Source organism: Notolepis coatsorum, assembly GCF_963971535.1.
Source record: "Notolepis coatsorum genome assembly, chromosome: 17".
Taxonomy (NCBI): domain Eukaryota; kingdom Metazoa; phylum Chordata; class Actinopteri; order Aulopiformes; family Paralepididae; genus Notolepis; species Notolepis coatsorum.
The window spans coordinates 24,859,483-24,884,822 of record NC_140181.1 but is presented as its reverse complement, the minus strand read 5'-3'; the positions used below and the strand labels follow the sequence as shown (position 1 = coordinate 24,884,822).

At 41.1% G+C, this 25,340-nt stretch overlaps 1 protein-coding gene across 1 annotated transcript in view; it reads right to left on the bottom strand.

Annotated features, from left to right (window-relative positions):
• Positions 1 to 25,340, bottom strand: part of arhgef16 (Rho guanine nucleotide exchange factor (GEF) 16) — a 77,165-nt gene that overhangs the window by 35,641 nt on the left and 16,184 nt on the right. The window contains exons 4-6 of the mRNA XM_084333343.1: positions 17,461 to 17,624; positions 9,139 to 9,189; positions 3,499 to 3,659 (exon numbers count right to left, since the gene is read on the bottom strand). Coding sequence (XP_084189469.1) covers positions 3,499 to 3,659; positions 9,139 to 9,189; positions 17,461 to 17,624 — 376 coding nt within the window. The remainder of the gene's footprint in view (positions 1 to 3,498; positions 3,660 to 9,138; positions 9,190 to 17,460; positions 17,625 to 25,340) is intronic.

The window sequence follows — 25,340 nt, the reverse complement described above, 5'->3', positions numbered from 1 at the left end:
TCCCTGTACACTGTGAGGGCCTGTTGTTATCCTCTGCTGCCCCTGTACACTGTGAGGGCCTGTTATCCTCTGCCGTCCCTGTACACTGTGAGGGCCTGCTGTTATACTCTGCTGTCCCTGTAGTGTACACTGTGAGGGCCTGTTGTTATCCTCTGCTGTCCCTGTACACTGTGAGGGCCTGTTGCTATCCTCTGCTGCCCCTGTACACTGTGAGGGCCTGTTGTTATTGGAGGCTCGGACTGGTGTCAGAAGTTGGAAAACGAACAGTGGCAAAACGATTAGAAATGTCTGACTCTTAACACTAAACACTGCACTATAACATATATTATGACTGATAGGGTACAGACCCTCATTTGCACCTTTTTTATGCTGTTTAATGTTCTCATATTTTATATTCAGATAAAAAAAAATTTATTGCCTATATTTATTGTCTCCCTATTACCCTGCCCATACCTCCCCTCCCCACTTCCCCCCTCCCCCGTGCTGCTATGATGCCTGGATTTCCTCAAGGGATCAAGAAAGGATTATAAAACGGGTAGTTCAAATCAAGAAATCTGATTTGCCATGGTTCATAGCCATGGTATAATGAGCGTATATCCACAGCTATGATTCTAATTCCTTTTCACAAGTCAGTATCACTGGGAGAAAAAAACATTAGCCTTGTTAAATGAGACTGTAGGAAAGCCTGTGTTAATAAGATGACTTTGATTTGTAATTGCCCTTTAACACATTGGGCGCCAGCGATTGAGCGCCAAAACCCGAGATTTCTCGGGTTTTCATAGTTTTTTCTTTTATTCGATTTTTTCTTTTATTCGATTTTTTTTATTCTATGCAGTGTCACGGACCTCGGTGTTACCATAGGAAATCATTCTGAGATCCCTAGAGTGCAATACCGGCCGCATCCTGCTAGGTGGCAGTATCGCCCACCCTTTGAAACCTTATTTCACACTGTGTGTCACATCTAATGTCATCCGGGCGGATAATTTAGACCAAGCCAAGTCTAGTGGTTCATCCGATCACTTCGAAAAACACGTTCAGCACATTTGAGGCATATCTTGTGCCACTTCATGTCAGGGACCGGATCGACGTCAATACTGGAAATCGCGATCAGACAATTGGAATATTCGGTAACACTTTATAATAACACTCAGTTATAAGACCTTTATAAGGTATTTGTAGATAATGAACTAATCATGAACAAATCATTTATATACATTCGTAAATTATTATTAAATCATTTATAACTATATTTGTATAACATTTACAAATTAGTTCTACATTATTTATAACTCATTATCAACATTGTTTGTACTTGATTTGTTCATCATTAAATAATGTTGTTTAATGTGTAGTAACACATTTGTAGATGCTTTGAAAAATGGATATGAAAAGACGACTATACTGTACCTCCATTTATTTGTTCATGTTCAACAAATGATTTGTTAAGACATTCATAAAACATCTATAAATCATTTTCAGATGCTATTGTGTGCCCTAATCTGAAGTGAAGCCTATTCATCATTAACACATTGGATGCCAAAAACGAGTATACTCGTTATTGCCCGCCATGCGTTGTGCGCCAGAAACGAGTTAACTCGTTTTTGGGATCAATATTTCATTTTTTCGCCATGGCATTCATAATTCATCCAGCCTCCCTCCGGGACTGCAGCTGGACCCTGTCTGATATTGCAACGCCTCAATACCGCCGCCTGGTGGATGTCGGGCGAGTTACACTTCAAGCCAAACCGGAAGTGGCGCTTGGTGCATCGAGGAAATTCCTCCGGCAGTAATAGCTTGTAGCGTGGATCTAGATACACACTCAAGTGCATTGGGATCGCTTTCGAAACGCAATAATCAATATGATTTCGGCGTTTATTGCGTCATACAAACAGGAAATGGATCTAGCAGATCGACGTCAAATAATTGGAATATTTTTCCTCCAGTCTCATCTGCGAACGGTAAGAGGAATATAACGTTATTTTCAGCCCGATTGTTTATTCATTTCATGGCAATCCATCTGATCAACGTATCAACCCATAGTAAAAAAAGACGCTACCGACGATCAAGGAATTATAAACGACCCCCCCCCCCCCCCCCCCTTTCCTTCATGCATGATGAAGCATAATGTATACCGATCATATACATTTGAATTTTTTAATATAGCGTGTATAGGAAAGAAACGCCAATCGATAATCTATCTATGAGTCAGGGCCTATAACTCGCATTTTAGGAATTACTGCAGAAAACCTTAAAAACATACTTATATTCTCGACGGTACTAACACGACAATGTATGAATGGAAAAATATAAGGTTCCCACATCCGGAACGATAGATACCCGATGTTGAATGGGCCATAGTAATGTCGATATAGCTATAATATTTAAAAAGTTATAGCCCTGCAAAGAAGGTAAACATCTCCATAGGGTTACAGCACTGGCAGACTGGGCATAAGGATGGGTACAATGCCTGGCAGACAATGTGTTAACAAATGTCTAATAGTTAATTATTTGTTTGCTTTTTCATCACCTGTTACAAATGTTGTAGACAGCTTTCGGATACACCCTTCTTTGTGACATCAAACAGTGACAGAATTAGGAGGACTATAGATAAATGCAATTTTATTAACATATAAAATACATGTGCATGACATATAGTGTAACGGGGTGGGCACTAGGACCCAGGAGTACCCTGGCCAGGGTGCAGACGGAAGTCTGACTTGACTTCATGTTTGTTGCCGTCTGTTTGAATGGAAGCACGATATATTAGCAGAGCCAAGTTATTCGTGCTGCCCCACGCTTTTATTAAGGTATGAGCAGGCTAAACACCTTTTTTGTTGGTAAATCTATTCCATCATTTCCGACCTACAACTCTTGTTGTGTAGACATACTTGATGTGGTGGCCGCTAACGTTACATTTGAAAATGTGTTTGTTCCTAATGTGTGCTCAGTATATTGCTGTATGTGATGATGACACGACACACAAGGGTAATAATTATTTGTATTTTCAGGCTGTATAGGCGCCTATACACTACAGCCTGAAAATACAAATAATCCTTCACATATCGCTCCATAACACAGTTACCAGGAATTAGCCAGGATCACTCTGAAACTATACAATATTCACCACGGTATAACACGCGAACGTATACATGAAAAAATTTATTCTTTTGTCTCCATAGCTATAGTATAGAATATAGATATAGCCCTGCAAACACCGCGATGCACAGTGAAAATCCCAATTTTGTACAGCGGTAGCACACTGAGTACAAGGATGGCTAACACGGCTGGCGTTCAAAGTGTTTAAAGCTCTCATGTGTGCATGTAGCGCTCTCTCATGGGTGCATGTAGAGCTACATATTCTATATAAAAGTAGTTGTCAGGAACATTCGTCATAATAATTAAACTACTAATTATAGTGACAAATGTTTACTTTTGTTCAACTACCTTTATTTAAGTAAAGGAACTGTGTACTTCTTCCACCACCACCGAGTAGCCTACCGTTTGCTCACTCCATGGATGACGGAGATGTTGGAGAAGAGGTGATGGTGCTCTGTGGCCGTCATGGTCCTCTTCAACGCCTCACTGTTCTTAAAGTGGCGCACCAAGATGCCCAAGCTGTGCAGGTAGGAATGTTCAGATGTGATGATCTCAAAGATGGCCTGGCGAAGATAACAGAGATATTGCTAATGTCGTTATTTTCATAATGTAGATTAATTCAACCCAGCAACCTAGAAGGACAATAAGAATTGCTAGGTATAATTCCAGGGAGCTTCAGTCAGCCTGTACAGACAGGAGCTCGACCCCTTTGCATTGACTTTGCATTGGTTTGTGGCTAACTATCCGGAGCTAGTATGAGGAACAGCATGGATTGTGCTGAGAAAACAACTTTATCCCGGAGCTACTGTATGTACTTTATCCTGAAGCTACTGTATGTACTTTATCCTGAAGCTACTTTATGTACTTTATCCTGAAGCTACTTTATCCTGGAGCTACTTTATCCTGAAGCTATTTTATCCTGAAGCTACTTTATCCTGAAGCTATTTTATCCTGAAGCTACTTTATCCTGAAGCTACTTTATCCTGAAGCTATTTTATCCTGAAGCTATTTTATCCTGAAGCTACTTTATCCTGAAGCTACTTTATCCTGAAGCTACTTTATGTACTTTATCCTGAAGCTACTTTATCCTGAAGCTACTTTATGTACTTTATCCTGAAGCTACTTTATCCTGAAGCTACTTTATGTACTTTATCCTGAAGCTACTTTATCCTGAAGCTACTTTATCCTGGAGCTACTTTATCCTGAAGCTATTTTATCCTGAAGCTACTTTATCCTGAAGCTACTTTATCCTGAAGCTACTTTATCCTGAAGCTACTTTATCCTGAAGCTACTTTATCTTGAAGCTACTTTATCTTGAAGCTACTTTATCCTGAAGCTATTTTATCCTGAAGCTATTTTATCCTGAAGCTACTTTATCCTGAAGCTACTTTATCCTGAAGCTACTTTATGTACTTTATCCTGAAGCTACTTTATCCTGAAGCTACTTTATGTACTTTATCCTGAAGCTACTTTATCCTGAAGCTACTTTATGTACTTTATCCTGAAGCTACTTTATCCTGAAGCTACTTTATCCTGAAGCTACTTTATCTTGAAGCTACTTTATGTACTTTATCCTGAAGCTACTTTATCCTGAAGCTACTTTATCTTGAAGCTACTTTATGTACTTTATCCTGAAGCTACTTTATCCTGAAGCTACTTTATCTTGAAGCTACTTTATGTACTTTATCCTGAAGCTACTTTATCCTGAAGCTACTTTATCCTGGAGCTACTTTATCTTGAAGCTACTTTATCCTGAAGCTACTTTATCCTGAAGCTACTTTATCTTGAAGCTACTTTATCTTGAAGCTACTTTATGTACTTTATCCTGAAGTACTTTATGTACTTTATACTGAAGCTATTTTATGTACTTTATCCTGAAGCTATTTTATCTTGAAGCTACTTTATCCTGAAGCTACTTTATCTTGAAGCTACTTTATCTTGAAGCTACTTTATCCTGAAGCTACTTTATGTACTTTATCCTGAAGCTACTTTATGTACTTTATCCTGAAGCTACTTTATCCTGAAGCTACTTTATCCTGAAGCTACTTTATGTACTTTATCCTGAAGCTACTTTATGTACTTTATCCTGAAGCTACTTTATCCTGAAGCTACTTTATCCTGAAGCTACTTTATCCTGAAGCTACTTTATCCTGAAGCTACTTTATCCTGAAGCTACTTTATCCTGAAGCTACTTTATGTACTTTATCCTGAAGCTACTTTATCCTGAAGCTACTTTATCCTGAAGCTACTTTATGTACTTTATCCTGAAGCTACTTTATCCTGAAGCTACTTTATGTACTTTATCCTGAAGCTACTTTATGTACTTTATCCTGAAGCTACTTTATGTACTTTATCCTGAAGCTACTTTATCCTGAAGCTACTTTATGTACTTTATCCTGAAGCTACTTTATCCTGAAGCTACTTTATGTACTTTATCCTGAAGCTACTTTATCCTGAAGCTACTTTATCCTGAAGCTACTTTATCTTGAAGCTACTTTATCCTGAAGCTACTTTATCTTGAAGCTACTTTATCTTGAAGCTACTTTATCCTGAAGCTACTTTATGTACTTTATCCTGAAGCTACTTTATCTTGAAGCTACTTTATCTTGAAGCTACTTTATCCTGAAGCTACTTTATCCTGAAGCTACTTTATCTTGAAGCTACTTTATCCTGAAGCTACTTTATGTACTTTATCCTGAAGCTACTTTATGTACTTTATCCTGAAGCTACTTTATATTGAAGCTACTTTATCTTGAAGCTACTTTATCCTGAAGCTACTTTATGTACTTTATCCTGAAGCTACTTTATGTACTTTATCCTGAAGCTACTTTATCCTGAAGCTACTTTATCCTGAAGCTACTTCATGTACTTTATCCTGAAGCTACTTTATGTACTTTATCCTGAAGCTACTTTATCCTGAAGCTACTTTATCCTGAAGCTACTTTATGTACTTTATCCTGAAGCTACTTTATCCTGAAGCTACTTTATCCTGAAGCTACTTTATCCTGAAGCTACTTTATGTACTTTATCCTGAAGCTACTTTATCCTGAAGCTACTTTATCCTGAAGCTACTTTATCCTGAAGCTACTTTATCCTGAAGCTACTTTATGTACTTTATCCTGAAGCTACTTTATCCTGAAGCTACTTTATCCTGAAGCTACTTTATGTACTTTATCCTGAAGCTACTTTATGTACTTTATCCTGAAGCTACTTTATCCTGAAGTAACTTTATCCTGAAGCTACTTTATGTACTTTATCCTGAAGCTACTTTATGTACTTTATCCTGAAGCTACTTTATCCTGAAGCTACTTTATGTACTTTATCCTGAAGCTACTTTATGTACTTTATCCTGAAGCTACTTTATCCTGAAGCTACTTTATGTACTTTATCCTGAAGCTACTTTATGTACTTTATCCTGAAGCTACTTTATCCTGAAGCTACTTTATCTTGAAGCTACTTTATCCTGAAGCTACTTTATCCTGAAGCTACTTTATCCTGAAGCTACTTTATGTACTTTATCCTGAAGCTACTTTATCCTGAAGCTACTTTATCTTGAAGCTACTTTATCCTGAAGCTACTTTATCCTGAAGCCACTTTATCCTGAAGCTACTTTATCCTGAAGCTACTTTATCCTGAAGCTACTTTATCCTGAAGCTACTTTATGTACTTTATCCTGAAGCTACTTTATGTACTTTATCCTGAAGCTACTTTATCCTGAAGCTACTTTATGTACTTTATCCTGAAGCTACTTTATGTACTTTATCCTGAAGCTACTTTATGTACTTTATCCTGAAGCTACTTTATGTACTTTATCCTGAAGCTACTTTATCCTGAAGCTACTTTATGTACTTTATCCTGAAGCTACTTTATGTACTTTATCCTGAAGATACTTTATGTACTTTATCCTGAAGCTACTTTATGTACTTTATCCTGAAGCTACTTTATGTACTTTATCCTGAAGCTACTTTATGTACTTTATCCTGAAGCTACTTTATCCTGAAGCTACTTTATGTACTTTATCCTGAAGCTACTTTATGTACTTTATCCTGAAGCTACTTTATCCTGAAGCTACTTTATGTACTTTATCCTGAAGCTACTTTATCCTGAAGCTACTTTATCCTGGAGCTACTTTATGTACTTTATCCTGAAGCTACTTTATGTACTTTATCCTGAAGCTACTTTATCCTGGATCTACTTTATGTACTTTATCCTGAAGCTACTTTATCCTGAAGCTACTTTATGTACTTTATCCTGGAGCTACTTTATGTACTTTATCCTGAAGCTACTTTATGTACTTTATCCTGAAGCTACTTTATGTACTTTATCCTGAAGCTACTTTATCCTGAAGCTACTTTATCCTGAAGCTACTTTATGTACTTTATCCTGAAGCTACTTTATCCTGAAGCTACTTTATGTACTTTATCCTGAAGCTACTTTATGTACTTTATCCTGAAGCTACTTTATCCTGGAGCTACTTTATGTACTTTATCCTGGAGCTACTTTATCCTAAAGCTACTTTATGTACTTTATCCTGAAGCTACTTTATGTACTTTATCCTGAAGCTACTTTATCCTGAAGCTACTTTATGTACTTTATCCTGGAGCTACTTTATCCTGAAGCTACTTTATGAAGTGACAGAGATTGCTTCGGAAGTACTTCCAGTTCAAGTAGAAAAGCAATTGCCGTCACATCATAAGATAGTTCCAGGAAAAAGCTACAATGCCTGTGTTCATTGCAACAATGTAATTACACTGGCCTTATCCTTTACTATCAAGATGTGACTAATGTAACTGCTGATAACTATAACTTTAACTATAAGTGGTGAAGCTTGTAGGTACTGCTACCTACAATACTACTCAGTAGGTACATGTACTGGTACAATACTACTCAGTAGGTACCTGCATTGCTACAATACTACTCATTAGATACCTGTACTGCTACAATACTATTCAGGTGCCTGTATTGCTACAATATTACTAAGTAGGTAGGTACCTGTACTGCTATAAGGTCGGTCTAGCAAGCTGCAATTTAGCTGGAATTTTATGCTCTAAATCGCATTATGGTTGATTGGTTTTCAGATGCTTCACTCAAGCTGAGCAGGGGGCGGGACACACAACATAGAACCTATGGGACTGGTCTAAACAGAAACAGATGATCCAATCTTAACATCAGCTACAACAAAACTCCCCGGACCTTGTCTGTCAGATACATGACATGAACTCATCACACTCAAAGGACCTGGTTACGACCATGCTAGCAGTAGACTGCTTTCTGCTTTCTGACCAAATAATTACAGCACCATTTGTAGATGCAAAGCAGCTGACCGACTCACTCACAGCTAGCCACTCTAACATGTGCTTTGCTTTGTATCAAGTGTATCGTATCTGTGATACTGTGTGTCTTTGTTATTTACATGGCAGAGACTCCTATTAGTTGCAATGTTTTGAAGAAACACTATTGCCCTAGCATCGCTAACTAATGCCAACAGGAAGTTGGTGCCCATTTCTCAGACACACACACACACACACACACACACACACACACACACACACACACACACAAATAAAGAAACAAAAATGACGATGTACTATCTTTTTGAATGTCCTGGCTTGGTGATCAGTAGGCAGAGCTACTAAAAACTCCTGACCCTTCTCTCTAAGAACAAGATCTATACAGACCTACGAGCCAGCTATTGACACAAAAGGGTTCAGACGATTGTCGGTATGGACTGTAGGTAGAGGGCATTATGTTGATTACACTAGCAGGGTGTGGCTGGCGTCAGGAGACCGGAGAACACGCAGCTTAGGACCTTTGATATTGACACAGGAGCTCTGCTTTCAGATGCTCAGACAAAGACATGTGGCGATTGTCTTCCGCAGTCCACACTTTACTGAAACAGGGTCCGTCTCATCTACTTCATGTTTCTACACACAGGCTTAAAAGGTGCATGTGTGGACACGCACGCACACACACGCACACACACGCACACGCACACACACACACGCAGGCACGCACGCAGGCACGCACGCACACACTACATACCTCTTGTCTCTTCCTTGCCACAGGTGAGATTATGTTGAGAATGTCCTTCACCTTTATAAAACATAAGGAGCAGAAAGACAAATGTTAGGTCGTCAGATCCCCTCCACTCAAAAATGGGTAACTTTGACTATACAGATTGCTATTTGTCACTTTGACTATACAGATTGTTATTTGTGACTTTGACTATACAGATTGTTATTTGTGACTTTGCCTAAACAGATTGTTATTTGTCACTTTGACTATACAGATTGTTATTTGTCACTTTGACTATACAGATTGTTATTTGTGACTTTGACTACCGGTATACAGATTGTTATTTGTGACTGACTGCAGATTGTTATTTGTCACTGACTGACTATACAGATAGTTATTTCTCACTTTGACTATTGTGGCAACCCCAAGCCACCACTGGGCTTGGTGATTGAAGGACGACCCAATTGAAGTAATGGCCCAATGGCTAGGCGCTGCCCATATTTGGGCGTCTGCTTCCAGAAGCACCGGTCGCTAGAAGGCCATCAAGACCGGCTGGCGAATCACGACGCGGTGCGCGTGTTGAGGAGGGTGAACAAAATAGGGCCCAAGGACACCCTCTCACGCTCTCATATCAGGGGCAAGGAGACAGACAGGCAAGCGGAAAAGACGCCTGGCAGACAGTCTTAGGTGAAGTCAGAGAGAGAGAGTGAGGAGAACCGTGAATTGTTTGTTTGATTAGAAAATAAAGGAAAAGTAATATTTTGGGAAACACCACTCGTCTGTCTGTTTTATTCTGCCACCCCTACACTTAGAATTGCCACACTATACAGATTGTTAATCGTGACTTTGACTATACAGATTGTTATTTGTGACTGACTATACAGATTGTTATTTGTCACTTTGACTATACAGATTGTTATTTGTCACTTTGACTATACAGATTGTTATCAATTCAATATCTATTGAAATTATTCCACTCAATTCTTCAGGGAGAGCTTCTCTGTATTGCATGTGTGATGTCACTAAGAGGTTGAACCTATCATGGGTCAATATGTGGTACTTGACACATTTAGCTTCAGCTACACAGAAGGCTGAGTAGGTATTGACATAAATAATGTGCTGTAAATGACCGACAATGAGTACTGTATATCGAATTCTTAATTCGTAATCCACCCCTAATCTGAGCCGTTGTAGTAGTAGTGCATTCAGGCAAATAATTTCTTATACTAAATCTGCTCAATGCTCACATATCCGAGACTTCAGATGAAATATTGGATTACACCCTCTCCAGACCTTTATAATAAAGAGGATTTCCCTCCAATCAGAATTTGGTCTCCTTTCCACTGATGAATTGGCTAAGCTAATACTACAGACCAGACATACTGTAGATTGTATGAGCAGGGTAATGATAGCAGGGCTATCAGATGCATCAAGCAGCTGCATCAAGACTTATAGCGGAAGTCCGTATGACCTGTGGCGAAATTCTTACTGAACAAGTGGAAATTAATAAGGTATTTGAATAATTTTACTCAAATCTCTATACCTCGGAGTCTCATTAATTAGTGACTTTCTAGATAAATTATAATTAATAATATAGGCGAGTTATAAGCCTGGATGAGCCTTTCTCCCTTGAAGACTTAGCACAGGCAATAAAAAGTATGCAAAGCTCCAAATCCCCAGGCCTGACAGGTGTACTTCTGAACTCTTCAAGGCCGAATCTCAGTACTACTTGACGCCTTTAACCCATTCAGTGCCATTCACGAGAATTCTCGTTTCTGGGCCTAAGTTGTTCAGTGCCATAAACAAAGATTCTCGTTTCTGGTGCGTTTTTCCTTTTTTTCGATTTGAATACCCTATTCAATGTCAGGGAGCTGTATTCTGCCTGTAAACAGCATATTGGGACTCTGTAGGTGCAGTACCGGCCGCATCCTACCAGGCGGCGGTATCGAGCACCATTTGAAACGTTGTGTCTTGGGCTGTGCGTAGAGCTGCCGCGATAACCGCATTACCGCGGTATCGCTGTTGCATCACGCCCACCGCAGAGTTAGGCTGAATACCGCATCACAGCTGTTTTTTATAATAATAATAAAGTAGCGCCCAGACGTTGGGCTTGCGGCTCTGCAGATATACCCTACTCGGTTCCAAGCGACCCTATTGGGTAGAAGTGGTACCAGAAAAGTCACGTGAAACACTGCAGACCACTGATTGGTCAGAAGAGACGTTGGAGCCTCCTGCACAAAAGCAGAAAGCCGCCATCTTTACTGCCTCGCTAAGGATGCATTTCATTCAGGATTTGTTTGCAACAGCACCAAGTGCAATAAACAAAAAAGGATGGATTCACTGTGTATTCTGCCTCATTTATTGATTAAACAAAACCGACATAAACCCAATTTACCACCGAGCGGAGAGTTTAGTGTCACAACAAGATCGCTGATGTGTTAAGCTTGTTGTTGTTAGCCTAATCAGGGTTTCCGTTAGAAAAAATTGTTGCCGGCCTCAGTGTCCGGTAGATTTCAATCTACCGGTCAAATGAGAGAAATTCCGGTCAGAGTTTATTGAGCTTAAAAACAATTGATAGGCAAAAGAATGACAACAAAACAAAAGAATGACATCATCAAGGCATGTAGATTTATAATATTTTTACTTAAAACTAGGCTACTTTTGCGTATAAAGTCATTATATTCCAAATAAAATAAGTCCCGAGACTCCGTGCTGCTGCCGACTTTAAATCAAATAGGTGTCTGTGGGCAGTCGCCCGACATTAAAAACAGCAGTCTGTTATAATCACATTTTTATGAGCTAACGAATTCCGTTATATTGGACATTTGTATTAATTATATCAAGCGAAGAACTGAGAAATTTGGCAGAGAGAGACGGCAACATTATCGTGGGTTTGCGTGACGACTCTCTCTCTCCACCTCCCAATGACTTATTTGCGAGAATATGTCGATGCAGAGCAGCAGATTCAGCTGTTATTGGCTCTTTTCTGGCTCTATCTGGGGACCGCACAGCAGCGCCCCCCACCCAACATTGAATTGCCAATGGCTGAATTGGAGTACTGCACTGTGCTGCTGCTGCTCCGGCTCTGCAGCTTCACAAAAGTTCGCACACCCAGCACTAAGCTCATGATGGAACATAATACCTATCATATGCATTTGATTTTTTAATTGTAGTGTCTGTAGGGACAAAACGCCAATGGATTTAGTATAATACACGTTGCGGCTTATAACCAGCCTCCCAGGAATGAGCCTGGATCATTCTGAAATAACACTCATATTCACCACGGTATAAAACGGGAACGTATGGATGGATTTTTTTTTTCTTTTTTGCATCTTGACCGGAAGAAACTCAGTGTCAAATGACTATAGTATTGTATCCATAGCTATAATATAGAATATAGCTCTACAAACAAGGTGACGGACTCCATTAGTTTAATGGGTGGCCTCGCATAGCCGTCCCCCGGAAACAGCGTGGCATAGGATGTGTTAATGAGGCCTTTGAGGCCAAGACTTTTCCTCCCACCTTTTATCAGGCGTCCCTATCAGTTTTTTTTTTTTTTTTAATCTTTTTCCCCTTCCATTCTCCTCCGATTTTCTCCCATCCCAATGTTAGTCGTTATGCCAATTCCCAATCCCCTTCCTGGTCGCTGCGCACTTACCCCCCACAGTCGGTCTGGGAGAGTGGACACGCCCAGCCAATCAACCGCTTCTTTTCACCTGGCAGCGTGGATTCTCATTGAGAGGGCGTAGCGTGTGGAAGGATCACACTATCCCACTCAAGTCCTATCCGCGCTTAGCAGGCGCCCCGACCGAACTGTAGGAGTCGCTGTTTACAATGACCCGGACCCACCCCGCCAGCTTCTCCCACCCTCTAATACTGCCAATTGTATTAGTGTGAATGGCCAGCCAAGCTGGTGACAACCCCGGAGCTGTGAGCTGGATTCGAACAGGCGAATCTAGCCGCTCCGGGGTTTGGTGAAGAACGCAATCTCTGTTACGCCACCTGCCCGCCCACTATCAGTTCTATTAAAAGAAGGTAAAGGCCCTAAGGATCCAGGTTCGTGTAGACCCGTCAGCCTTTTAGATGTGGATACTAAACTGTTAGCTAAGATGCTTTCCACACAATTAGATAAGGTTCTCCCATCAATTATAGTGCTAGAGAGAGCAGACCAGGTTTGTCAAGAACCACTTTCTTGACAAGCTTGGGTTAAAGAGTTGTATCGGTCCCCTCTTGCCTCTGTTACCAACTCCCTTAGATCTCCCTGCTGGCAAGGTTGCCCCCTTTCCCCACTTTTATTTGTCCTGGCTATCAAGCCTTTGGCCCCGGGGTGGTTCCCACCCAAGCTAGAGTCACACCACTCATCAAAAAACCAACCCCGAACCCCACCATCATAGATAACTATGTCTTTCTTCCATCTTTCCTCTCTAAATCACTTGAACGTGTCGTATCCAATCAGCTTACTGCGTATCTATTACAGAATGACCTCCTAGTCACGATTTGCAGTGTCAAATTTCCCTCGGGATAATAAAAGTATTTCTATTCTATTCTATAGACCCAAATCAGTCAGGCTTCAAAACAGAGACGGCTCTCATAGCAGTCACAGAAGCTCTTCACTTAGCAAGACTGAAAGGCCTCTCATCCTCTCCTCTGCCTGCCTGTCCGACATTAGATGGGGGATGGGACTTCCACATCCTCCAGGTATATTATTTGGCATGTAATCAGTGATGCAGTGCTCATGGGACAAGGTTGCACGCTGTTCCACCAGGTCTTTGAGCAGGAGCACGTGCACGCACATGCACGGATGAGCACGTGCACACATGCACGGATGTGCACGCGCGTGCACACAAGAATGCGTTCCACTCGACTCTGCGCCAAGTACCCACCTGGCTACTTTGCATAACAATAGCTCAGGTCGTCAGGTGTGTTCAAATACTACAGTTGGACCATTCACACAAAACCTGTGAATGAAATGTGTTACATTCCATTCCTAGAGGCAATTAGGAATCTTCTTTACTCATGAGGGAACATTTATGCGCATGCGCGGGAGCACGCGTGCACGTGATGTCATTAAAACATAGTGCAACCAGAGATAAAATCACCACTGCATGTAATGTTCACGCTCTCTCCTTCTGGGCTCATTTTAATAAACATGCTAAAATTCCAAGCTGGGTACAAATGGAATGCAACTCATGCCATTTGACATCTCAGAATGCTCTTTTGTTTTCTCATATGTTATCTTATATTAAAGGAACATAGCAACATTTTGGGAAATTAGCTTATCGTCTTCTCCAGAGAGAGACAAGAAACTAGATACCAGTTTCGTCTCTGTGCGTTCAGTAGAAAGCTATCTGGCTGCATGTTAGCCTAGCTTAGCACAATGAATGGAAGTGGACAGAGCCGGTTAGGGAGAGGTGTTAGTTGGACAATGCCTAGGCTAACCGGGACTGTCCGCTTCCATTCATTGTGCTAAGCTAGGCTAACATGCAGCCAGATACTGTAGCTTTCTACTGAACGCACAGAGAGGAAACTGGTATCCATCTTCTTGTCTCTCTCTGGAGAAGACGGTAGGCTAATTTCCCAAAATGTTGGCGTGTTCCTTTAAGAATAATCCCATTGTAACACAGTGGGATGTGGTCCAATTAATATCAGGAAAATCTATGGGTGGCAAGGAGGCTCTCTGCTTGCCCCTATTTATCCCAGACACTTATTCTCCCCTTCTATAATGGAGGAGTCTTTTGGTATATGGGAAAGTAATGGCATAGAAGGCCCTTTACATAGATACAGTATTTCTACCTTTGAAAAGCTGTGAAATTAATTTACCACAATCCCACTTCTTTCTCAGTTACTTTAAAGCTAAGACTCCTTCCTTTCCTGCCTGATGAGATGCTCATGGAATTTCAGTTTTTCTTTGAGCCTTCAATTTCTTGTCTAATTTACACAACCCATCGCTGGAGATTATACGATCTGCATGGGAGGGGGATTTGGGAGTGGCTTTAACTGCAGCGCAATGGGGAGAAGGTCTAGAAGGGGTACATACAGCCTCAATCTGTGCTCGACATGTCCTCATTAAATTGATTTCTCAAAAGTCAAACTCTCTCAAATGTTCCCAAATGTAGATTCCTTCTGTGACAGAAGCAGTCTTTTATCAGCATCTCTTGCACTCTCTTTCTGGCAGTGCCCAGTGTTTTCCTACGTATAGTCTTATCTCCTGTCTCACCAGCTGTTGTCATCAGTGTATTTATGTCCGTCTCCCCCAGTGAGTCAGTGCTGGTTTGTTAGTGTTATCTTCTTGTGCTACTACTACTAGATAGTAGTTATTTCTGTCTGTCTGCTGTTAGAGTGGTCAGTAAGCTCTCCTCTCTGTTAATTGTATCCTGCCTGCCTGACCTCATGAAATACCCTGCGTTTGGTGTACTCCTCATCTGCCTCCTGCAACAGGAAATAAACGTGGCTCTATTTTGAACGACTGTGTTCCCACAGTATACACACAGCCAACACATCACAGTGTGTACGCTTGAGAAACTATCTTTGCACTATAGGTCACCATTTACACAGTGCCAGGTGTGAAGGCATTGGAAAGGGGGAACTATGCCCAATTTAAAAGTCAAACCTGTTATGCTCATGGTCTAAGTATTGGCTTTCAGAATATCAAACTCTTTTCACCAGATTCAGATGATAAGACAAGTTTGACTCTCGTAAAGGCATGGTGACAAGCTAGCAGCTAACATTGTCAATCTACTCTGGTCCTACTTGGAACTCTCCCTCCTCCCGCTCTGTCTCACTGAGATTATGAAAGAAAGGCATAACTTTGGGCGCTCTAGTAGCACACCATGCGTCGCACTGCATCGCGAGGTGGCCGACCCGGGTTCGATTCCCGGACCCGGCGTCCTTTGCCGAATGTCTCCCCCCCGCTCTGTCTCCCGTTCTTCCTCTCTCTCTCTCTACCGGACTGCCCGGTAGAACAAACAAATAAAGAAATCTACCAAAAACATGATAAAAAAAAAAGAAAGAAAAAAGGCATAACTTTATACAAGGCAGGGATGGGTTTTCATCCGATTTCAAATAAACAAGGTCTTGGCTTTCAGAATATTTACATTTGATCATTAAATTCAGATGATGAATAAAACGTTGATGCTTGTAAAGGCATGATGACAAGCGGAGAACGGAGCAACTTAACCGCAGCACCGGGCTGTTTCTCCCGACCCTTTACTACAGGTAAAACCACGGATGAATGACACGTCTGTAACACAGCAGGGTCATTACAATAGATTGAACATGTTCATGTCTTTCTTGTTCGCCCAATGTTAACTGTGGAAAACACACGCTAATAAATAGTAAGACCAATATTATGAGAGGGGCATCCTTGATGAGCAATCGATCGATTGAGGTTGGCCCACAATCCATGATGAGCTGGTGTGTCGCGCACGTGGATATGGGTGTGCACGTGGACATGTACATGCATGCGTGTCTGTGTGCACATAAGCATGTGCTCAAACATGACCAAATGATAACACAAGTTAAACTATTCATTCAAATTGTATATTGACGAGTGTGCACGTGAGTATGAGTGTGCACCTGGGAATGGGTGTGCACGTGTATGCGAGTGCCTTTGTTCCATGGATTGATGTGTACAAGTGACAAAGGGAGAACAGTATAGTGTGTGTATGTGTTTGTGCAAACATGTCTAGATTAATTTGTTTTATGGTTCTTATTCATTTGAATAAATGCCTCAAAATGTACTGCAAACTTTGGAGGCCTTTTTCTTAAATCATGGTTTGGTGACAGTTAAATTGCCGTATTATTACATTGCCGTATCCTGCTTAATATTTGGAGTAGAGAGACAATATTGATATGCTTTGGGAAAATGCAAGTCACAAATATTCTTTAACATGAACAAGTCCAAAAACTGGACTTGCATATACAGTCTGACTGTGATGGATGCCTGTTTTAATAATAATAATTTGTTTATTTTGTATAGCGCTTTTCAATTACCCAAAGTCGCTGACAATAGGCAAAAAACAAAGAAACATAGAACCACAGGGAAACGGGGAACAATATGATTACACAAGAACATAAAACCAAGAGTAACAGACAACAAATACAGAAGTCAGTAGGGGAGACAGTTGGGAAGTGAGTAAGGGAGACCGGGGGGGGGGGGGGGGGGGGCAGGAGAGGAGAGAAGGTAGGGGAGGGGAAAAGGGGGTGGTAGGTTGGAGGGTGGTTATGGGTAGAAGGTTGAATGCTAGGGAGAACAGGTAGGTTTTGAGTCAGGATTTTGAAGGTGGAGAATGAGGGAGAGTGTCTGATGGTCTGAGGGAGGGTGTTCCAGAGTTTTGCTGAGAGATTTACCTGTGGCAGCTGGCTCCAAGTGCGCTGTACTGGCCGGTAGTTCTTCACCACGATGCCCTGGTCCACAACAGGAAGCTCCACCACCACAAAATCCTCCAGAAGCTCATCTTGGTTGGTTGAGTGCAGCCCTCGCTCACGGATCTCCTGGTAGAGGCATGGTGTCGCTGTGGATCACATCAACTCACTTTAATGGCCATAAATCATTAGTATCGTATGTTGCTTTTGCACTTTGCATTGACCCATAATGAGATACGACGAGTGACTACATTGGCAATGGCTTCATTATATCAGATCTAATGTTCTAAGGTTTTACCCAACCGGCCACAGCGGCCAGCAGGTTCACTGGCCCGTTTAATTTCTTTCATCCTCAGACATCTGCTCTCCATCCCCCACACCCGCCTATGAACTTTTGGGGACAGAGCCTTGAGCGTGGCGGCTCTCACCCTCTGGAACTCTCTGCTGGCCGAGATCTGTTCTGCTACGTCCTTGGACTCCTTTGAACTCCTGTTCACAAAGGCCTCTCCCTCCCTGTCATTTATTTTTATTACTATTTATTTTGTTTATTCCTTTTATGCGTCTTTTTTTGTTGCCTTGTAGTGTCCTTGGGTTTCTTGAAAGGCACTATATAAATCCAAGCTATTATTATTACAGTTATTATACTATTACTCTAAGGTGATATTGTTAATCATATCCCTGAAATGACAGTTTGGATCCCTGGCACGTCCACAGGTAGATAAGACGGCAGTGATTGCAGCCAAAAAAAGAGGTCAGGTGGTTCTTGGGGCTGGTGGGCTACTAGCAGACCTGACCCAAAATGGTGCCTCAGACCCAGTCCAGTGGGCGGAGCAGTGCCAGCTGGCGCTGGAGAGAGTAAAACAGGGGAGAGATGGGTGGGAGTGCTCAAGGGAGCAGTGCCAGGATTAGTCCATTGACACAGGTGTGAATGAATGAATGAATGAATGAAAACTTTATTTAACAGATTGCAGAATGGGTACAATACAGTACGGCTCAATACACACAATTGTTAAGGGGATGCAGACCTGAGAAAGACGTTTGTCTTGTTTCCATCAGGGTCCCCCATTTTCAATTCATATAGACATTTATGACATACACAACATACATGACATTTATGGCATAGGGACATATAGGTATTTAGTACTGTTACCTGTTGACTAATTGTGCTCTAGCATGCTGGACATGCAGGATCGGCACTTTTGACACACGCCTGACAAGAAGCTGGGAGAGGCTGCGTCAGGGGAAACTGGCTTGAACTGATAGTTAAACCGGCCTATTTAAGTATTGTATTGTGTGTGTGTGTGTGTGTGTGTGTGTGTGTGTGTGTTGCTATTAAAAGTGTGCTAATTTGAGAACCTAAACTGTCTCCACAGTGCTGTGTTGGGTAAAGTACCCCTGTTCAGCCTGATGGTGGCGTTGCTTTAAAAAAGGACCATACCATTTTCACAGATTGGTCTATGAAATCAACTATTCAATTAGACAAAAAAGAATTTGGTTGATGGCAACTCTAGTATCAACAATCTTTAATGCATCTGAGGAACCTGAGGAATGTTTTGTCAGTGTTTTTACAAGAATTGTTAACATTTTGCTGATGCCCATCTGTATTGTTAAGACTCTATTCCTCCCTCTGTATTGTCAAAGGGGAACTATCTTATAAATGGCCTTTTTCAGTGTTTAGCATTGTTTCCTAGCTATGTGGACTTATATTAATAGGATCTATGTCTCTAATTCTTCCAATTCTCCTCTCACAATATTCACTGAACTGAGTCATCTGAAAATGTGCATATCTGTGATGTCAGAGGTTTCTCAGCTGCATAATAATGTGGCAGTTGATGTGGCAGTTGCCACGAGGTCACACAGTGGTTGGAGGCCAGCCTCAAAACGGCTTAAGATCTTGAGGTAGAAAAATGCTGTTTTTGAGTACTTGAACACTGATTCTTGAGAATCGGGACAAAACATGTCCTACATAGAAAAGTCTAATTTATATAAAAAAATTATAAATTAATAATGATTGACACTCACAAAGTTCAATCTAAAGGTATTGTGTATATGTTTTAGCACATATATTTGTTTTTGGGGGGATATTTGTTTAAATGTATAATCTGTGGTTAGAAGCTCCCATGTTAATTTTCTTGTCCTCAGCAAGGGTCACATTATTGACCAGCCCAAGAAAGCTTGAAAAACCTCTCCACTTGTGAAAACATACATATCAAATCAAGGATAAGGGTTATAAATGTATAAAACAATGCATGCCATGAAACTCAAATAATATTTTCCATAGAAATCTGCCTATCAAAGTTGTGTCCTCAGTTTGTCAACTCTGTCAGACTTTTTCATAAACCTAATAAAATCAGGCAATAGCATGGCCAGCTCTATCCCTGAGGACCCCTTTTCCTTTTCCTGCCTGTGGTGAATGCAACACTACCACACATGGTCTGGTCAATTTGACACTTTTTGATATTTTAGACAAACAATGTCAATATTCCCATGGTCACAGCTGGAACATGTCAACACCGTCTCTCCGTTAATATACTTTTAAAAAACAATAGTGGATTGAATTCAAGTGTTTCAGTGAGATTATTAAAACAGCTAGCAACTGCCAAAAAACTAGCTAGCTGCAGTGCACAATACAGGCTTGTAGGGAAGATGTGTGCCTTTTTGTCAACTCCGTCAGACATCAACTCCGTCAGATTTAGTGTCTGACGGAGTTGACGTGTAAGCTGACAGAGTTGACAAATCCATCAATAACCTCATAATATGCTATTATTATACTATTTTTGAACATGGTAAAGGATTTAAATTTTATTTCAGAGTTTTATCTGCACAGAAGTGTGCACATAATAGCATGCATTACAATACACTTCTGACTTTTAGAGCATGGGCAGGCTGTGGTCTGCTTATTGAATAATTGTCTTACTTTCCCAGCACATGTGTTAATACATAAATATAAATATATCACTTGTCTACGTGGTTGATTGATTGCTTGATTGATTGATGTAAAATCATAATGGTGCAGTGTGTAGTTTTCACTACCAAACATCTACACTCTTGCCTCTTATAGAGCAGGGAAGGAGTTCCATGTTGCCCTTTCATATCCCAGTAGGGATACAAGACAGAAGAAAACAGTTATTCTTGTACTGTTTACTTAGATCATCAGAGCAAAGGTGCATGGTGGTAAACTGTGGATATTTCATCTTAATATCTTTATAATAATTATTAATATAGGACTGGTCCATGTGTGTCTACTGTAGATTGCTGCATGATCCTTTATCTGACTCTTTCCATCCATAGTGTAATACATTATGGTATGGAGTGATCAACAGGATAATATTTTGCTAGTCAGTTGTCACAATCTTATCAGTTGTCACAAGTGTAGAGTTCAAGAAAAATAATCCTGGACATTTTGTAATATACCCCAGAAATATTGGAATGACGGTCTTCTTGAATTTTATCCCACTGCTTCCACTGAACATGGATTTTGTCTGCACAAGCCAGTGTGAAGATGTTTGCAACATCTAGTTGTAGATACTACGCACTGCAGCAGAAGAGGGTTCAAGTCAAAAAAGTAATAGAAATAGACAAGATGAGAGACAGGGCACAGAGGTATCGGAGAAAATATTGGAGAGGTCCAGAAAAGGTCCCGTGAAGGAGCGGTGCTGGAGGCAGACACACCCCCACCCCCCCCCAGATAGTCTGCAGCATCAGGATATTCTAGATAACAATGCCAGACAGCGCAGGGAGTCTCTCAGACAGGAAAAGCAGCGAAGTAAAACGTGAAAAAGGCATTCAAGAGAAATAAAAACTATGAAAGAGAAGATTACAAATGTAACAAAGCAACGAAACAACCTGATAAAAACAATAATGTGCAGAAAAAAGGCTACAAATACATCACCACTGGACTCTCCAGGCACAGAAATAAAGAAGATGCTATCAGGAAGCAAAGTAAGGAATCCGAAAATCCAAAAGGCCCTTCTATTCCACAACATCCTCAGAAGAGAGCTGAAGACAAACAAACAAACTCCTGGCCCACGGCGCCAAAAACCAGCACTGAGTGTGTCATCAGGCACGATTCTTAAAAAGTATTGTCTTCTTCAACAAATGAAAGACTTTGGGTTAACCTACAAGTTAATGAGAGAAAAGGAGCAGCCTCAGAAAAAGCCAACATTCATACAGGGTATAACACAGACTGTTCAGGATTTCTTCCTGAACTCTGCATGTGTGACGACGGATAAGACTTGACACAATCACCAGGAACAAGATCAAGCGACAGAGAATGATCCTGCCAGACTCCATGCTCAACCTCCACACTGAATTCCAGATTATGAACCCCACTGTAAAGCTGAGCTATTCTTCATTCTGTGCTCTGAGGCCCTTCTATGTCACAGCACCAAAAGCATCGGATCGGAAGACATGTCTGTGTCAAATACATGAAAATGCATGCTTAATGCTCGAGGTCCTTAAAACGTCTGTTGTTGTGAAGTCAAACAAACTGGATGACAGTTTTCAATTAGTTTGTTGCTCACCAGCAAGTGAGGCCTGCCTTCTTTGCACCTGCTCACAATGTCTAAACAAAGGTACAGTTACAACCCAAGAGCAAGACAAAATCGATGTTCAATGGAGGCAGTGGGAGAGTTCAAGAAGACACACGCAATGGAATCCACATCAACACTAAGTTTGTTGAACACAGAGGCAGTCTTTCAGAGCTCATCAAACTCTATGAGCAAAAACTCAGAAAGGAAACCACAACACATGTGTGTTCAGTGCGAAACCAGTCAAAAGAATACAGCAACACAATTGAGTCCTGTGATGAAAGTACAGCAATTGTCCATGTTGACTTTTCAGAATCCTGGAAATTCAAATATAAAGCTGAAGTTCAGGCCTGCCATTTCGGACAAAATCTGCCACAGATAACACTCCATACCGGAATGTATTACACTAAGGGTGGAAAGGCAGGGTTTTGCACACTGTCAGAGTCAAAGAGACAGGATGCTGCAGCAATCTGGACACAAATGGATCCAGTCTTAAAAGATATCAAGACAAAATATCCACAGGTTACCACCGTGCACTTTTGGTCTGATGGTCCAAGTAAACAAGAACAAACAAGAACAAGAAGACTGCAACTTGTTTCTGTTTGCGGACGACTCAGCCCTGCTGGTCTCTGACAAGAACAAGTTACCGACGGCTTCTCAGTTACAGTGGGTGACAATATTGTCACAAGGAAAGATGAAATTACCTACCTGGGTTCCATCCTAGAGGCTAATCTCTCCTGTGACAAAATGGCATCCAATGTAATAAAAAAAGTCAACCAACGAACTCGATTCTTGTACCGGATCTCCTCTCTGGTAAACAAGAATACCCTGAAGACTCTGGCAGGAGCACTCATTCAAGGGTACTACGACTATGCTTGCACCTCATGGTACCAAAGCACCTCAAAGGCGCTAAAAACTAAATTACAAATATCTCAAAACAAACTGGTCAGACTACTGCTTGACCTTACTCCTAGAACCCACCTCACCCCTGCCCACTTTGACAACCTAGGATGGCTTAGAGTAGACGACAGAGTACAGCAACTTGCAATGGGCCTGGTCTACAAGATACACTACACGACCAAGGTACCTATGTACATGTCAAAATACTTCCCAAAGGTCAGTGAATACCACGATCACAACACCAGAGGGAGCTCCACAAATCATGTTAAACCCAGATTCGGCTCAAACAAGGGACTAAACACGTTTCGCAATTATGCCAATGTGGAACGCCCTACCCAAAGCTGTAAAGGAATGTGAATCACTACCCACTTTCAAAACCACTCTCAAGGGACACCTACGGGAGACTGCAATTCGAAACTGGCCCCTGTAAATGTCCTAACCCAACCCCCTCCAATGTACAGTAATTTACCTAGTATGGTTGTCAATATTCCAATGTACTGTTTTGCTTGTTTGTACAGTGTCCCCCCCCCCCCCCCCCCCCCAATGTACAGTTTTGCTTGTTTGTACAGTGTTCCCCCCCAACCCCCTCCAATGTAAATTACCCAGTATGGTTGTCAATATCCCAATGTACCCAACCCCCCCCACACAACCTCCTCCATACGTCAAATGTATATACTCCCTTTTCTTGACTCTTTTTGTATCACAAACAGTACTGTATTTGCAAATCTGGTATGTCATAAATGTATAGATGTAGCAGTACTGTCTATCTGTATGTCATGTATGTCATATATGTCCTGATGAATTGAAAATGGGGGACCCTGATGTAAACAAGACGAAAGTCTTTCTCTGGTCTGCATCCCCTTAACAATTGTGTGTATTGAGCTGTACTGTATTGTACCCATTCTACAATCTGTTAATAAAGTTATCAATCAATCAAGACGTTTTTCCTTCCGTCTGGTATCTCACCTACACTGGGGTTTGAAAGGACAACTTGAAAATTCTTACCCACTTCCCATGGTAAGGGCGCACCAGACGGCATTGGCGGAACAGTAAAAAGAACAGTTGACAACCTGGTCCTGAGAGGAAATTATGTGACGGATGGACACATATTCTTCAAAAAGGTCTCAAACAGTCTGAATGGTGTTCAGCTGTACCACATTGTGGAAGAAGACATGCAAAGATACAACACACTTCTCATGAATCCTCTCAAACCGGTTCCCTCAAGAAGACAAATACACCAGATCATCGCACATAAGGACTGGATCCACAACAGACAACTATCCTGCTTTTGCTGTGAGATGTTGGATTGCCAGTGCTTCTGCGCAGCTACCTCCTATTACCATGGCAACCCAGGGGAACAGCAGAGTGATACACGGAGGGCAAGGAAGAAGAGACCTTTGGCCATGTTGTGGGAGGAGATGGAAAATGAGATGGGAGGGAGATGGAAGATGTAATGGAGGAGTTGGACGAAGAACCTTTGAAAGGTCCTGAGGGTATGAAAAATAATAATAATGGATTGGATTTATATAGCGCTCTTCTCTGACTGACTGTTGCTCTGACTCAGAGCGCTTCACAGAGTCCATTATTTGTTCATACACAGTCATACCGGTATGGTGACAGTAACGACTGTTAGCAGCCTTAGTAATGGAGACTGGTTAGCAGTAGTATATGATGACCACTGGTGGCTAGCCAAGACCATCGATGTGGATAATGAGCAACAAGATGTGAAAGTGGGATTTCTGCATCCCCATGGTCCAACAGAAAAGGTTCAGCCCAAATGTGGCAAGACTGATGTCTGTTTCTGCCCAGTTCAAGACATCATAGTGAAACAAATCAGAAATGCAGAAGGAAAGGAAGAGGAGAAGTGGGTGAGAAAGTGGAGATCAGGAAGTTGTGTAGAAGAGGTAGATGAAAACAGGGACGAGAAGAAGGGGTCCTGGTCTCCATTACTGTTTTTGTTGTTGGAAACGGTGCATTTTGTAATAGTTGGAAACGGTGTATGTAAAGTTTGTTGTTTATTACAATTGAGTTAACAAAATGTTCAGTATAAGACAAGGAGTTATTAGTTCTTATTAGTCACTTCCATCTGTTTAAAAGATGCATGTGTTAATTTATCAGAGATGCAAATTCAATTTAATCAACTCCGTCAGTTTCTCGTCAACACAGTCAGATCTTTGTCAACACTGTCAGATGTTTATTTTTGTTAATTTTGGGGGAAATACAAATTCCTTCTTCAGTTTATGTTGTTTACGTAATAAAGGAGCATTAGATCTTCATCCTATTGTGTCTTATTTACTTGATGATCTTTTTTATCATATACAAATTTTGAAAGTTTGAAAATGCAAATATTTCTAAATCTGGGTTTTCAGAATAGTGTGAAATTACACCTGAGATTTATATATTATATTTGATTGCATACCAGAGTAACTAAACACT